Genomic DNA, 14,692 nt, shown 5'->3' on the forward strand with positions numbered 1-14,692 from the left:
AAGATTCAGCCTGTCTGATCAATGTGATGGAGGGAATTGAGATGAATAGACATTGTTGTCCATTCAGTTCTTGTTCATCTGAGAAGTGTTCACTTAGCCCAAAGCACTTACTGACCTTCTCTCTGCTTGATCCCTGCTTTCTCTGCTGAGTGATGCTTTGTCCATTCACATCTCTTGGGTGAGTAGTTAATGCGCTTAGAGAAAAACTCCAGTGTCTTTTCGCAATGAAACATCAGCAGTGGCCTAAAGTATAATCAACATCACTAGATACAGATTTATCTACCATTATCTCATTTGTAGGAGCGTGTTTGTTCATTAACCTCCCTGTTTTTGTATATTGCTGTAGTTCAAAATACTTCATAGGATCGTTCCTATTATCTCTGACTTAACAATAGCCAGAGGGTGGTGAATCTATGGGATTCACTGCCACTGAAGGCCGTGGAGGCCAGGTCATTGAGTACATTTAAGACTGAGGTTCTTGATTATCAATGGGACCAATGGTTACAGAGAGGAAGCAGGAGAATGGGGTTGAGGAACTTATCAGCCATGATTGAATAGCGGAGTAGACTCGATGGGCTGAATGGCCTAATTTCTGCTTCTATGTCTAATGGTCTTAACTGTGTTTTAAACTGGTCAGTCTCACTAATCACGAGGACAATTTATAGCATCTTTGCACCTCCTTCTGAGTGTGAGGTAGGGTAAAAGTGCTGCTTTTTGTGACAGTTTCTAACCATCGATGAGCCTACCCGTTCTCTTTCGAGGGAAGAGGAGAAAGGAAATGCATTCTGACTGATGTTTTAAAAAGTACTTCTTTGACTGTAGGGGTGTTTTGAGGTTGTGAAAGGTGTGCCAAAAGCACAAACCTTTAGATGTGGGTGGTGCAGTGGCATAGTGGCACAGTGGTTAGCACAGCCACCTTCACCCCACCAGGAACTGGGTTTTATTTCACCCTTGGATGACTCTGTGTGGAGTTTGCACATTCCTGTGTCTGTGTGGGTTTCTTCCCACAGACAAAGATGTGCAGATTAGGGTGGATTGGCCATGCTAAACTGCCCATAGTGTCCAGGAATGTGCAGGCCAGATGGGTTAGCCTTGGGAAATGCAGGGTTACAGTGATAGGGTAGCGAGGTCGATCTGGGTGAGATGCTCTTTGCAAGGTTGGTATGGACTCGACAGGTTGAATGCCCTGCTCCAGACGGCAAAAAAACTGACCCTTTGGTCCAACTCATCCATGCCAACTAGATATGTTAAATTAATCTCATTCCATTTGCCGACATTTGGCCCATATCCCTCTAAACCCTTCCTATTCATTTACACATCCAGATGCCTTTTAAATTTTGTAATTGTACCAGCCTCCACCACTTACCCCAGCAGCTCATTCCACACACACGCTACCTTCTGTGTGAAAAAGTTGTCCCTTAGGTCACTTCTAAATGTTTTCGCTCTTACCTTAAAAATTCACCCTTTAGTTTAACAATATCAGAGATACCACACATAGTATTCTAAAAGTGACCTAACCAATATGCTGACAGGCCATAACATGACCTCTCAACTCCTGGACTCAATGCACTGACCAATAAAGGCAAGCGTACCAAATGCCTTCTTCACTATCCTGTCAACACGGTGTGGAGCTGGAGGAACACAGCAGCCAGGCAGTATCAGAGGAGCAGGAAAGTCAATGTTTCGGGTTGGGACCCTTTATCAGAACTCTTCACTACCCAGTCCACCTGTGACTCCGCTTCCATGAGCTAGGTCAGAATTTTCAAAACTTGAGGATAGGAGTAACAAGATCAAAAACCTTCTCCACTTTCAGGCATCCATTTAGGGATGGCCCTATAATGTCTAACATTACTGTATGTTGCCATCCTATCAGAGTAAAAATTGATCTTTGTGCTGAGCCTACACACAATGCCACAGGCAATAGCCATTCACTAGTTTCCTCTATGTTTGACCGGTCGTACTGATGTCCTATTCTTTTCAGGCAAAGAAGTACAAGTCAAGTGACTCAATTGCTGTTAGTGACTGTCCATGATGATTTTGCCTGCCTTGTATGAAGTTTTTGGTGATTCTGTTACAGGGCAATAAACTATCCAGCCACTTGGTGGAGGTAGTGAGTCAGCAATGACCCAATGACTGAGTACCTGTGATCTAACCATTTTACATCCCCATTTATGAAGTTTCTTTTAACTTCAAAAGTTCAGCAAAAGTTAAGGAAATTACTGTAACTGTTGAAACTGAGAAATGTCCATTTAAACTACTGAAAATCATTCAGAAATTGAAATTGGTTCGGAAATTATCATTTTAAATTTGTGAATAGTAATTGTTCACAATCAGACAAAGAACATGCTTTGAAAATCAGACAGAAATGTTTTTAATGATTAATTTTTTTCTGAAAATTGCTGACTGTTGCACTCTTTGGAGCCTGATAATTCCAAATTGCCCCAAAATAGCAAGAACTGCAGATGCTGAAGTCAGGGTCAACACTGTGGAGCTAGAGGAACAAAGCAGTTTCATAAGTTTACTGTCCATGTCTGCTCACTTACTCCACGCATCCATTAGAAAACAGTAACATGAAGGCATTGCTCCTCTCGTCAGCCCCATAATCATAAATGTTTATATTTCTGTATTACTCCTCCCCAGCCTTCTCAGTCGCACCATCCTCATTCTCAAACTGAAGTATTACATCCACTGCCACTACCGTAGAACCTTTCTGGAGGATTGCCTGGCTTCAATAAATTCGCTTCATCTCTTCTGTTCAATGGGGTTCTATAAAATTTCTCCAACGGTATTTGCCCACATACTGATATAGCTTCGCTTTGTTAATTGGCTTGATTCTTATGCTCTTCACACTTCAGCACCAGCTTTGCATCTTTGATACTCCTTATTTAGAGGGTGTCCCATGTGTTAGGGCTGTCTTGGTTGCGTAGAGATTGCATGGTAATAATGTTAATAAGCTTGGAGGCGTTAAAATAAATTGCTGTTTTAATCCGTGCATTGTAAATTGGAAATTAATTCCAAGCCCGTGACATTTAACTTCCCTCCAAGATCCAGAATTAGTACTCAATGTGCTCACTACTTGTTCCCTTTCATTATCTGTTTTGTCTTTGGGCTGTAAATATACATCTTTGAACATCCAGATTTCTTGAAGAGCCTTCAGTCTCATTACGCCTTCAATCTAGTTAATGTCTTTATAAATCCGATGTTTGGATAACTTTATCTGTTGACTTTTCCAAGGCCTCATGTTTCTTCATTATAGTGATAGGTATCTGCATTCAAGTTTAGCAATCCCCGGTCCTCTGTCTCTATTATGTGCATATAACATACCATCAGCTGTAAATTGAGGAAAATGTGTCCTTAATAAAATCCCAAATAAATGAATCAAGTCATTGTAAAAGATATTGTGTCTGGGTTAAATATAGGTTTTAACTGCGAAGTGGTTTGACCAATAGCTGTGACAGATTAAGATACGTAAAAACACCAACATCAGTAACGACACAAAAGAGACTCACTGCAGGGTGGGGGACAAACAGCACCATAGTATGTACTGCTTAGTGCTGGTGATGTCCAGTCGGACATTTAGCAACTTCTGGAAATGATCTTCCCAAACATACTTCCAGTTTGAAAGGTCTAACCAGCTTGACCACTGGGACAGAAGGCACTTACAAAAAAAATTGTGAAATCATTCTCCTTGAGAAGTTCAAAAGCTCCATCCCTTTCCAGTAAGAATGTACCTCGAGGAACAAAGGAGCAAGATCTAATCAGGCAGCCACATTGGCTGATGCTCGGAGTCTTCATCAAGAGAAAGCGTGGTGGTGGAGGAAAGCAAAGGGAAGCTAAAAAGGCTGCTGCAAGTAGGGCATGTCCAGGCCAACTGCTGGGGGCTGTAGGAGAAACTAGTGGGATTTACCGGGGCACAGACATCCCGTATAGAGAATGGCAACCAGTTTGAGAGCTTAGCCAACCAGCTATAGCTCAGAGTCCTGCTTTGAATCTCTGTAAAGGCACTTCTGTGAGTCTGGATGAGCTTAAACACATCTCTGAGAGCCAATGGGGTTTTATATAGAGAAAAAGATGACAACATTTCTCCAGGTTGAGACGAGCATCCTATAATGATACGGAAGGATGGCCCAACCGAACTCAACTTCTGCGAAAAGACATGGCATTGCCACCAGAGAGTATGGTGAGTGTCAAGATGGTGGTAGAAGGTTTGAAGGCGGGTACATGCCCATTTCACTTTAGTAGATGCACATGGAGTGTGACCTCATATTGAGACCACTGACCATGGGGGCCATCAGCATTCTGCCATTGGATTGGGCCTACCTGTTCCCTGATAATGACCTGGTGGATCAAACGCTGGACCTGATTATGTGGTCACACAGCCAGGCAAGCTAGCCTGTGGGCTAGTTATCCAAAAATATCAGCAGTCAAGAAGACCCAAGAGAGTGGCACATGGGGAAGCCATGATAGCAGCTCTGCAAGGAGCTCAGAGCGCTCACACTGACACTGAGGCAGAAGCAGACACTATATCTTCAGCGATGTTTCACTGGGATGAAGTAAATATTGAGTGGAGGCCGGAGCAGTGTTGGAGGTGACTTCTGGCTTGTCGGCCAAATGTGTGGACTCCTCGAATGGTGTCGGAGCATTGGCTGAGCAATGGCAGAACGGGGATTCCTGGCTGTGGTAGGCCTGGATTGTGGATTCTTTCGGTGGCACCCAGTGGGTGATGCAATGTTGGTGCCCGGAACGGGGACCTTGCCAAAGTCCTGGAGTCACATATGGGGCCCTGGCTGAAGATGAACTCTATTTAAATATTTTCTTTTTATTCTTTTGAACCTCAAAATGGCACATGATTGTGGCAACAGAACTCTTTTCACTGTATCTTCCGAGATAGATGCGACTATAAATTATTCATTCATCCAATTGAATGCTGCAATATTGGAAATGAGGGTCAGTTGAGGAAATGGAGAGCCCTCTCACAGTACTTGGAGTGACGGGTGGATAGCGATCCATCAAGCAATGGTGCCACCGAGGGACCAGAGGGAAATATTGTACATGGCTCATCATATTCGAAAGGCTGGGAATTTTGGTAAAGGCAAAACACACACCCCCATCAGCTAGCTGGCTACAGCCTCACAAGGATGTCGTAAGCATTTTACAGAACTTGCTTCACCTTTAGCATGTGGAAAAATCCCACAATAAGACCAACGATAATTACTCCCGTGAGGGCTCTTGGGGAACTGTTCAGCAAGGTGTTAGTTAACTGTATCAAACTCAAAACAAAGGTGGGGTAGTTTGGGAGTATTTCCTTATCATCATGGGTGCAACCATTTCTCAGAAACAAAATACTGAAAAAGCAGGAGAAACTCTAGCAGTAGCTGCAGACAGAAAGCAGAGTTTGTGTTTCAGGTCCAGCAGCTCTCCTTCAGAGACTCAGATGTAGAAGTCCATGAGCCTTCAAAGTGAAATAAAATCATGAGGAAGGGAGGCCAGAAATATAGACAAAGCAACTGAAATAAACAGGGGATCAAAATTGGCCAAAAAGCAAAGTATGCTGGGAATGCCTTAGCCAAGACAGACACAAGAGACAATTCTACTCAGGGACAAGGCTAAGCCCAGACAACTGAAAACCAGAGACGCACCAGAACACATTAGGAGGTGTGAAAGGGCAATTTAACCCTTCCTGAGAAACAAACACTGGATGCATGGGGCAGACATATCTCAATAAGACAAAATGCCAGGTGTATATTCTAGGATAAAACCAGGCATCCAGGCTCAAGAGCAGACACAAAGGTGTTGATGTTCAGTAAGCTTACAAGAGCCATTAGCGGCATTTCAAGGTGATAGAGCCAATTAATTCAATATCTCTGATTGGTCAAGTCCTTGGAAAGTTCCAGAAGGTAGCCAGGAGGGGCCAGCCCAGCAGAACTCAGGCGGACAATGCTCCAGCCAACCTAGAGGCACATTGAGATGCAGCAGTGACCGGAGCTCACTCTCTGACCAGAGAGAGAATCAACCCGTGAAGAGAAGAACAGATTAAACAATTTGACAGACCAGCAAAAGTAACAAGTATCTGGGAAGTATTTTAAATTTCTAAAGAGTCAGATAGTTAGCAATAGTACTGTTAGAAGTGTAAAATTTAACTCCTAACCTTTGTTATCTTCAAATAAAGTTGTGACCTTGATAACTGACTGTAGACTTGCGTTGTGTAGCCCTCTCCTGATACATGCTGAGGTGCCTGGGTAAACTAATATTGTCTATACTGATGGAGTAGTGCACAGGGCCTTAGAGACACCCTGATTTGGACAACACAAAGGCTCAGAGATTTCCAAGATGTTGTTTTCTGAGAATCATATCCACCAAATCGGCAATGAGAGAGCCAGTTGGCCTGCCAATGAACACCAAGTCAGAGCAGGGTTTAAATTGCATGTCCAAAATATTCAAGGAAGGCATAGGTAACCTGGGTGTGACGCACTGAGGTCATCAGTGCATCGACCACTGTCAGACAGGGCCCTGGAAGAGAACCACAGGGTTAAAAATACAATGATAAGGGCACACTGCCACCAGTACCCCCATGGTTAGGAGAAGGGATTCTATCTTCTTCTGTTCACCGTCTAGGATTCACCCAATGGTTGCATTGAGTTTATTCCATTGAATTAGTTCCTGGCATCAAGCACAATGGTTTCTGAAATTGCTCAAGGAAAGGATTTCGAACAGAAGTTGAAAGTGCCCCTGTCACAATATGTAGCAGAGAATGGGGGCTTGCAAAGTGGTCTGGAAACACTTGAAGAAAACCTTGCAGTGATGAGAAAACAGGCAGACTAGCCAGCCAGAGGCTGAAACTTTCCATCAAGAAACTTCATTTCAGCACTACTACAGTGTCAGGTGAACATTCTAAAGCCCAGTTCGAGTGGGGAAGTGAACCCTGGTTTCCGAGACCCCAGTTCAGGGAGAAAAGCAAAGGCTGTGTCACATCATTATGCCAAAGCAATATCACCAGTTAGCAAAGGACAAGCAGGTCTGATCTAAAGGATAGCAACAGGGATGATTTGGAAGGAGACATGTGTGAGATTCACTCTGAACCATCTACTACCTGGCTAACCAATCCAGAAATAACAGCAAATGTCGACTGTTTATTCATCTGCCTCGGTTCAGAGCAGCAAACATACTAACAAGGCTGCTCACTGCATTCAGGGGCTTATGCAGAATCAAGCTCAGCTGCATCACCCCAGCTCAACATGAAGTAGCTGTGAGAGAGGCAACATCCCTACTGGCTCGGTCCTGAAAAACTGGCTCAGGGTTACACACTGTTTAACTTCAGGCTGTGCAACCAATAAATACAGCATAGCAGGAAAATCTCGAGCTCCCCGTTGTTCTTGTGTCCAAGCATTGTCTGCATTGACTACTGAAAAGGTAATGCAGTGACCAGAGCCAACTCCTACCCAATAATCCATTGATAGTGTGGGAAAGGCAGCTTGCATTAGCAAGATAGATTTATTCAGGGGGTACAGGCAGGATTGCTTGACTGCCCACACAAAGACCATCGCTGCTTTTATAACACCGTACAGGGTCTCCCAGTGTCAGGTAATGCCAATCGGACTCTGAAATGCCCCAGGTGCCTGCCAAAAGCTGATGGACCAGATTTATCTAACAGCGTAATGCACCGAGACCTCCCACTGTGCAGTGACACCTGGGAAACACATTCAGAGAGTGGCTGGAAGCCCTTTGCTGGAAAATGCAGTCAGCTGACCTCATGGTGAATCTCGTTAAAAAAAAAGCAAGTTTGCTGAGGCCCAAGGGACTCGTCCAGGGCATGATAATGGGTCAAGGACAGGTGATCCCCAGGGCTACCAAAGCACAGCTCCCCATTCCCACAACAAAACAGAAAATTCTGAGTTTCTCTGGAAGTTGAGGATGCCACCATAAGCTTCAGCATAGCAACTATACTACTGATAAATCTAACATAGTAAAAAGATAACATAGAACTGAGAAATGCTAAATTTTATTTGGAAAGCTGGTGGCCATTTTAATAAGTGAGCCTGTATCTGTGGATCCAAACTTTGAACAATTACTTAAAGTAGTCATTGATGCAGGTGAGATTGGAAAAGGGGCTGCCCTCCTTCAGGTAAATAAATCTGGAATAGAGAGACCAATCATGTATTGTTCCAAAAAAACTAAACAAATATGGTGTTCCATAAGAGAGAAGGAAATCTTTGATTTATTACTGGCTTTCAAACACTTGGGGATGTACATGGGTAATGGGTACAGAGAGACCACAGTCTGACCACATACTGACCACAACCCATTGCTTTTTGTGGGAAAGCTTGAGATCCAGATGCCAGGTTATTCTGTTAGAGTTTGTTCCTTCAACCGTACCATTTGAAAATCACACATATTGTTAGGAAATCAAATATAATGCACACATTCTGTTCCGAGCCATGATTTTAATGTTTTTCTTTTGAAGAAACGCAGACAGCTGCAGATGTAATTTCAGTGTTTGGCTGGAGACAGAAACCTTGGAAATTCGCAACTGGTGAAATGTCAAGGAAGCTTAGGAGAGAGGAATGCATTACCAGCTGAACTATAGTCTTTTGAGAGTTATCTCAGATTGTGAGCATGATGGGAGACAAAACAGGAATCTGAGCAAGAGATCTGCTTTTGTGTCTTCCTTTTCCAACAATATGCAAGAACGGGGGTTACAAGCCAGTTCACCCCCTGTCTTGGTCTGCTAGCGGAAGAAAGTATGCAATTGGGAAAAGGTGTGCTTCTGGGTTGAGGTAAGCATGATTAGATTTGAGCATTACTGTACTGTGAAGGTCATTGTAATCATCCTTGTAATGCAGGTAAAGGAATTACCTGTTCTGCATACCAGTTAGCCAGCAAACTATCAAGTGGAAACAGGACAAAAGAATTTTAATTGATCTGCGAAGCCAAGACTGTAAAAATAGTGTCCCCTTGTCCTCACTTACTGTCCCAACAGCATCAAAAAACAAGAGAATCATTAGCTGCCATTTCTGCCACTTCTAGTGAGATGCCACCACCAGACACAAGTTCCCCTCCCCTCCCTTGTCAGCCTTTTGCAGGGACCATTCCCTCCAGGACACCCTGGTTCACTCCTCCTTCACTCCCAACAACCACCCCCACGGTCCCATGGCATATTCCCCTGCAACCACAGAAGGAGCGACACCTGCCCATTTACCCCCTCCCTCCCCAGTATCCAAGGGTCCAAACATACTGTCCAGGTGAAGCAACACTTCACCTGCACTTCCCAGAATCTAGTCGACTGCATTCACTGCTCACAATGTGGTCTCCTGTACACTGGCGAAATGCTCGCAAAAAAGTTCCTGAGCTTCCTGTTGCCTGCCACTTCAACACACCAAACTGTTCCCTGGCCAACATCTCTTTCTCACGTTTGCTGCAGTGTTCCAGTGAAGCTCAGCACATGCTGGAAGAACAATAGTTCATTTTCTGGTTGGGAACTCTGCAACACTTTGGACTCAATATCGAGTTGAACAATTTTAGGGCTTGAGGCCCCTTCTCCCATGTCCATACCCCAGCCCCCACACACCAGGCCTTGTCATCACATGGTTTGCTAGCACAAACAACTCATTGTTAGTCATTAATAGACCCAATTAGCAGCTATTCAACCTCATGGGTTGATTGTTATCCACTCCTCTGTCTGTCCAACCGTTTTTGTCTCTATTATTTACTCCTTACCCCCTCCCCAACACTGTCGTCTGCAGAAAATCAATCTGTTCTGGGCTACCGTCAGTTCTGAGGAATGATCACCGAACCCAAAATGTTAACTCTGATCATTCTCAATAGATGCAGCTAGACCTGCTGAGCATTACCAGCAACTTCTGTTTTGAATTATTAACATCCATATCTATGCTTCACGTGACCCAAAGGCTCATTTGTATATCTTAATTTTTCACGTTAATTTTGGATTTATGCCTCATTGTTAATCTGTGTGAGTATGTGTGTTGTGTTAATATTTCTTCTTGCATTTAATAACTTATAAACTCATTGTTTTGTAAACCCAAGAATGCCTCAAGTTGAAAACATAAATTCACTTTGTCTGTGAGATAAGCATCCACAAGGGGGCAGATACTTTTGAAAATTAACATGTTGCAATGAACTGAGGCGTGTCAGTGAACAAAAGGGAGCCAATTCACTGTGCTCCTTACCAGGCAGCTTGACAATTTCAGGAACTTCAAACATGTAGGGAACCTCACCCGGAATCTGACCCTAACAATAGAGGAAGGAGTCACCTACAACCTACATGTACCCAATGGCCTTGTTGAAGTGAATTCTGTACAAAGGGAGTTGGAATAGGCCAGGCAAAAAAAAGGGGAAACATTGTGGACAGAATAAAAGAATCAATTCACTCCTAAAACTCTATCTTGTCATGTTGAACTTGGGGAAAAGGTCCTGCCATCAGTTAGGCTTCTGTCAGTGTTCTAGAACACAGGACCTGTTCCACATGAAACCATCCCACCTGGTGGCACTTCACAAGTATCAGCATGGAAGCTGGAAACGTTGGGCATGGGAAGGGTTGCGTATTTAAGGGGAGGCAATGGTCTAGTGGTGTTATTGCTGGCCTGTTAATCCAGTGAGCCAGATACTATTCTAGGGGAAAAATAAAAACCGAAGGAACTGAGGACGCTGTAAATCAGGAACAAAAGCAAAGATTTTTTCTGATGAAGGGTCTAGGCCTGAAATATCAGCTTTCTTGCTCCTAAGATGTTGCTTGACCTGCTGTGTTCATCTAGCTCCACACCTTGTTATCACAAAAGCAAAGTTGCTGGAAAAGCTCAGCAGGTCTGGCAGCATTTGTGTATGAGAAAATAGAGTTAACGTTTCGGGTCCGGTGACCCTTCCTCAGAACTGTTCTGAGGAAGGGTCACTGGACCTGAAACGGTAACTCTGTTTTCTCTTTCACAAATGCTGCCAGACCTGCTGAGCTTTTCCAGCAACTTTGCTTTTGTTCCTGATATTCTAGGGCTCCAGGTTTGAATCCCACTTATGGCAGATGGTGGAATTTGAATTCAATAAAAATCTGGAACTAAAGAGTCTAATGATGTTTGTCGATTGATTGGAAAACCCATCTGGCTCACTAATGCCCTTTAGGGAAGGAAACTGCCATCCTTACCTGGTCTTGTGACTCCAGACCTGCAGCAATGAGGTTGACTCGCAACAGACCTCTGAGATGGCCCATAAATGTTGGCCTGTCCAGCAATGCCCTCATCCCATGAGTGAACTTTTCATTATGAAATAAGCTATAATATTGGAAGTGGAAATGCTTTTGCAGTTGATACTTTGGACGCATGAACTGTAAGGTACTTCTACATGCAGCACGTGGTCTTGTCTCAGACAAAATAGAACGGACAGAGTGATGGAACTGAAAGCATCTAGGAGAGAGAGGAGGGGCAAATTTCTCCCCACTGCTCAATCTTGACAGGATTGCTGTTAGATAATAAAATGTGAGGCTGGATGAACACAGCAGGCCAAGCAGCATCTCAGGAGTACCAAAGCTGACGTTTCGGGCCTAGACCCTTCATCTCTCTGATGAAGGGTCTAGGCCCGAAACGTCAGCTTTTGTGCTCCTGAGATGCTGCTTGGCCTGCTGGGTTCATCCAGCCTCACATTTTATTATCTTGGAATTCTCCAGCATCTGCAGTTCCCATTATCTCTGATAGGATTGCTGTTAGAGGTGACTGAACGCTGCCTCCAGGAGGGAGGGCAAGTTTGGTCTCTTCGGCTGACTGGCTTCCTTCGGTTCACTGCCAGCCACAGATCGTTTGAGTGAAAGTCTGTGCTTGGTTTGGGACTTGAGGAGAACATGTCGTTAAAAATAATAATCACACAATGAGCAGGAGCTGGGGGGAGAAAATAGCCAGTGATCTGCCATAATGAAAACAATTAATCACATTGCTGTTTGTGGGATCTTGCTGTGCTCAAACGAGCTGCCACATTTCCTAAAATTACAACAGTGCCCGCACTTCAAAAGTGCACTGTGTTTTGAGATGCTTTGAATCTTTGAACTTAAACTATCCAATTTCCTGCCCCCCACGACCGGCTTAGGAGCATTGACCCTTAGCAAGGTACCAACAGAAGCCCTTCCCAAATTCTTTCAAGAATGTTACAAGCAAAACCAGCATGTCTTGCCCATCCCTAATTGCCCTTGAACTGAGTGGCTTGCCCATTCTATTATCAGAGGTTGGTTCAGACTCGAGCACCTTCCTGCACAGGCATGCAGGCCAGACCAAGCCTACTTCCCTCAGAAATGTTGGCAGTTTTTCCTCCCCAAAGGGTATTAGTGAACCAGATTACAATGGTCAATGATGTAGCCAGCTCCACATTTCAGACTTATTGATTTAATTTGAATGCCACCAGCTGCCATAGTGGCAACTGAATCTGTGTCCTGAGCGTGGGTTTCCTCCGGGTGCTCCGGTTTCCTCCCACAGCCCAAAGATGTGCAGGCTAAGGTGGATTGGCCATGCTAAATTGCCCATAGTGTTCAGGGGTGTATGGGTTACATGGGATTGGGTCTGGGTGGGATGCTTCAAGGGGGCGGTGTGGGCTTGTTGGGCCAAAGGGCCTGTTTCCACACTGTAGGGAATCTAATCTAATCTAATCCAATCTAATCTAATCTAAACATTCACACAGGCCTCTGGATTCATAGTCCAGTGATATTAGCATTGTGTAACTATCTCCCCTTAGTGTACACAACCACCACGTGTGTATGATCAATTGTTGGTCAAGGGACGGATATTGGTCTGGACATTGGAAGAATTCCCATCTTCTATTGTGCTCAAGAATCATTTATGTCCAGCTACGAGGGCAGACCTCTTCTTGCTTTGACATCTCAACCAAATAACAGCACCTGTAACAATGCAGTGCTCCCTCATTACTGCAGTGGAGGGTCAGCACACATTTTGTACTCAAGTCCTAGAGGTGGCCTTAAAAGTTCTGACTCAGAGCTAAGCATGCTACCTCTGAGAGAGCCACGGCTCATAACATTATTGTGAGGAACAGCCAAAAGCATGAACAAGTTAACCAGAAGAACAGAGTTGGTTTGAAACAGCACTCCTCAGTCACACCATTGCCTCGGCCTGTGAGCCTCACTAACCTGCTGCTGAATTATCCACAGTCTCTGAGGCTCTTGCTTCCATGTTTGAGGAGAAAAGAGATTGTTCTCTGCAAAGTACATGCTTCTCATCCACAGATTGCCTGCTGTGTACTGGGGATTGCTGCTGTGATTGAGTTCTCTGGGAACAGTTTGAGAAACCATACAACAGGTTGCCTTGGGAACCAGCCATAAACACACAGATATTCGAGACAAACATTGCACTCACTGTAAATAATTATTGACTTTTAAATCTTGATTGATTGTGAGGCACAATACAGAACAGCAAGTTTGCGTGCAGCTCCTGTAAACAATCCTATATCACAATGTTTGATCTTTGTGGTTATACAATGATTGATGTTTTCAGTGATTTAGATTCCTCAACATTATACATTCAGGCCTAGGCCCAGATCTTCTAACTGGAATTCATCATTTCGGCAGTGCAGATGCCCTTAGGACCATGAGGAAGTCCCGGTGCACTGACTCCCATGGGAATTTCTGGGGAAATTTCATCTGCAAAGAGGTCCCCCAATCCGAGTTGGTGTCACATGCTTTTGAGGGCTCTAACTGACTCATCATAGTTAGAGGAATTACAATCTAAATAATGACTAACTATAAAACTGGTCACACAACTCCTGCAATCCCACACCCCCCCCACCCAAAACCCAGTCTATTTTCACCCCAATTACCACTTCCCCCCAACTTCTTACATTACTTAACAATCTTCCTCCTCACCCAAACCCTGACTACCTGTGCGACCCTTGCCCCTGACTACCTGAAACCCACTCCTCCACATTTCTTTTAGATTGAATCTCTACGGTGTGGAAACAGGCCCAACAAGTCCACACTGACCCTTGAAACATCCCACCCAGACCCATCCCCCTACGACCCAACTAAGCTACCTATTCCTGAACACCATGGGCAGTATAGCATGGCCAATCCACCTTAGCCTGCACATCTTTGGATTGTGGGAGGAAACAGGAGCACCTGGAGGAAACCCACGCAGGCACAGGGAAAATGTGCAAACTCCACACAGACAGTTGTCCGAGGCTGGAATTTCACCTGGGTTTCTGGTGCTGGGAGACAACAGCGCTAACCACTGAGCCACCGTGCCAACCCTCACTTAAGTAGCATCCTGTCTCCTTCCACTATACTACCTTATTTGCCACAGACCTGATATGCCAGCCCTTCACCCATCTATCAGTGTTGCTTCTAAAAATGTGTCGCTGTGTAATGTTGATAGCTCCTGCAACAAATCTACTGCTTTAATGATTCTAAGACTAAAACTAAAGAGAATAGTCAAAGTATCCTATCTTACTCTGCACCAACTATTTCAACAAAAGGGAAAATGGCTCTGATACCAAATTAATAAATGACCCTTTACTTAGCTCGGGAATGGTTGCTAAGAGACTCACTTACCTAAAGACCCAATTACATTGGAAACAACTTGTATGACGAGGTTTGAGAGCACCATACAAGGTCATTAATGGATTGGTTCTCAGATAATGGGGCTTGTGTCCTCCTGGAAGAATAAACAGTGTTCATACAGCATTATATAAATAAATC

The 14,692-nt window shown here is 44.2% G+C and overlaps 1 protein-coding gene and 1 pseudogene across 2 annotated transcripts in view; one reads left to right on the forward strand and one right to left on the reverse strand.

Moving 5' to 3' along the window:
* LOC125466393 (proline-rich protein 29-like) overlaps nucleotides 1–13,264 on the reverse strand; it is a 36,468-nt gene extending 23,204 nt beyond the window's left edge. For both annotated transcript variants that reach the window (XM_048560829.1, XM_048560828.1), the window contains exon 1: nucleotides 13,130–13,264. In XM_048560829.1, the coding sequence (XP_048416786.1) occupies nucleotides 13,130–13,219 (90 nt within the window). In that variant the 5' untranslated portion in view covers nucleotides 13,220–13,264. The remainder of the gene's footprint in view (nucleotides 1–13,129) is intronic.
* LOC125466470 (small nucleolar RNA U3) lies at nucleotides 564–794 on the forward strand (annotated as a pseudogene).
* Nucleotides 13,265–14,692: the final 1,428 nt, after the last annotated feature.

The sequence above is a fragment of the Stegostoma tigrinum genome, chromosome 31 (assembly GCF_030684315.1).
Source record: "Stegostoma tigrinum isolate sSteTig4 chromosome 31, sSteTig4.hap1, whole genome shotgun sequence".
NCBI lineage: Eukaryota > Metazoa > Chordata > Chondrichthyes > Orectolobiformes > Stegostomatidae > Stegostoma > Stegostoma tigrinum.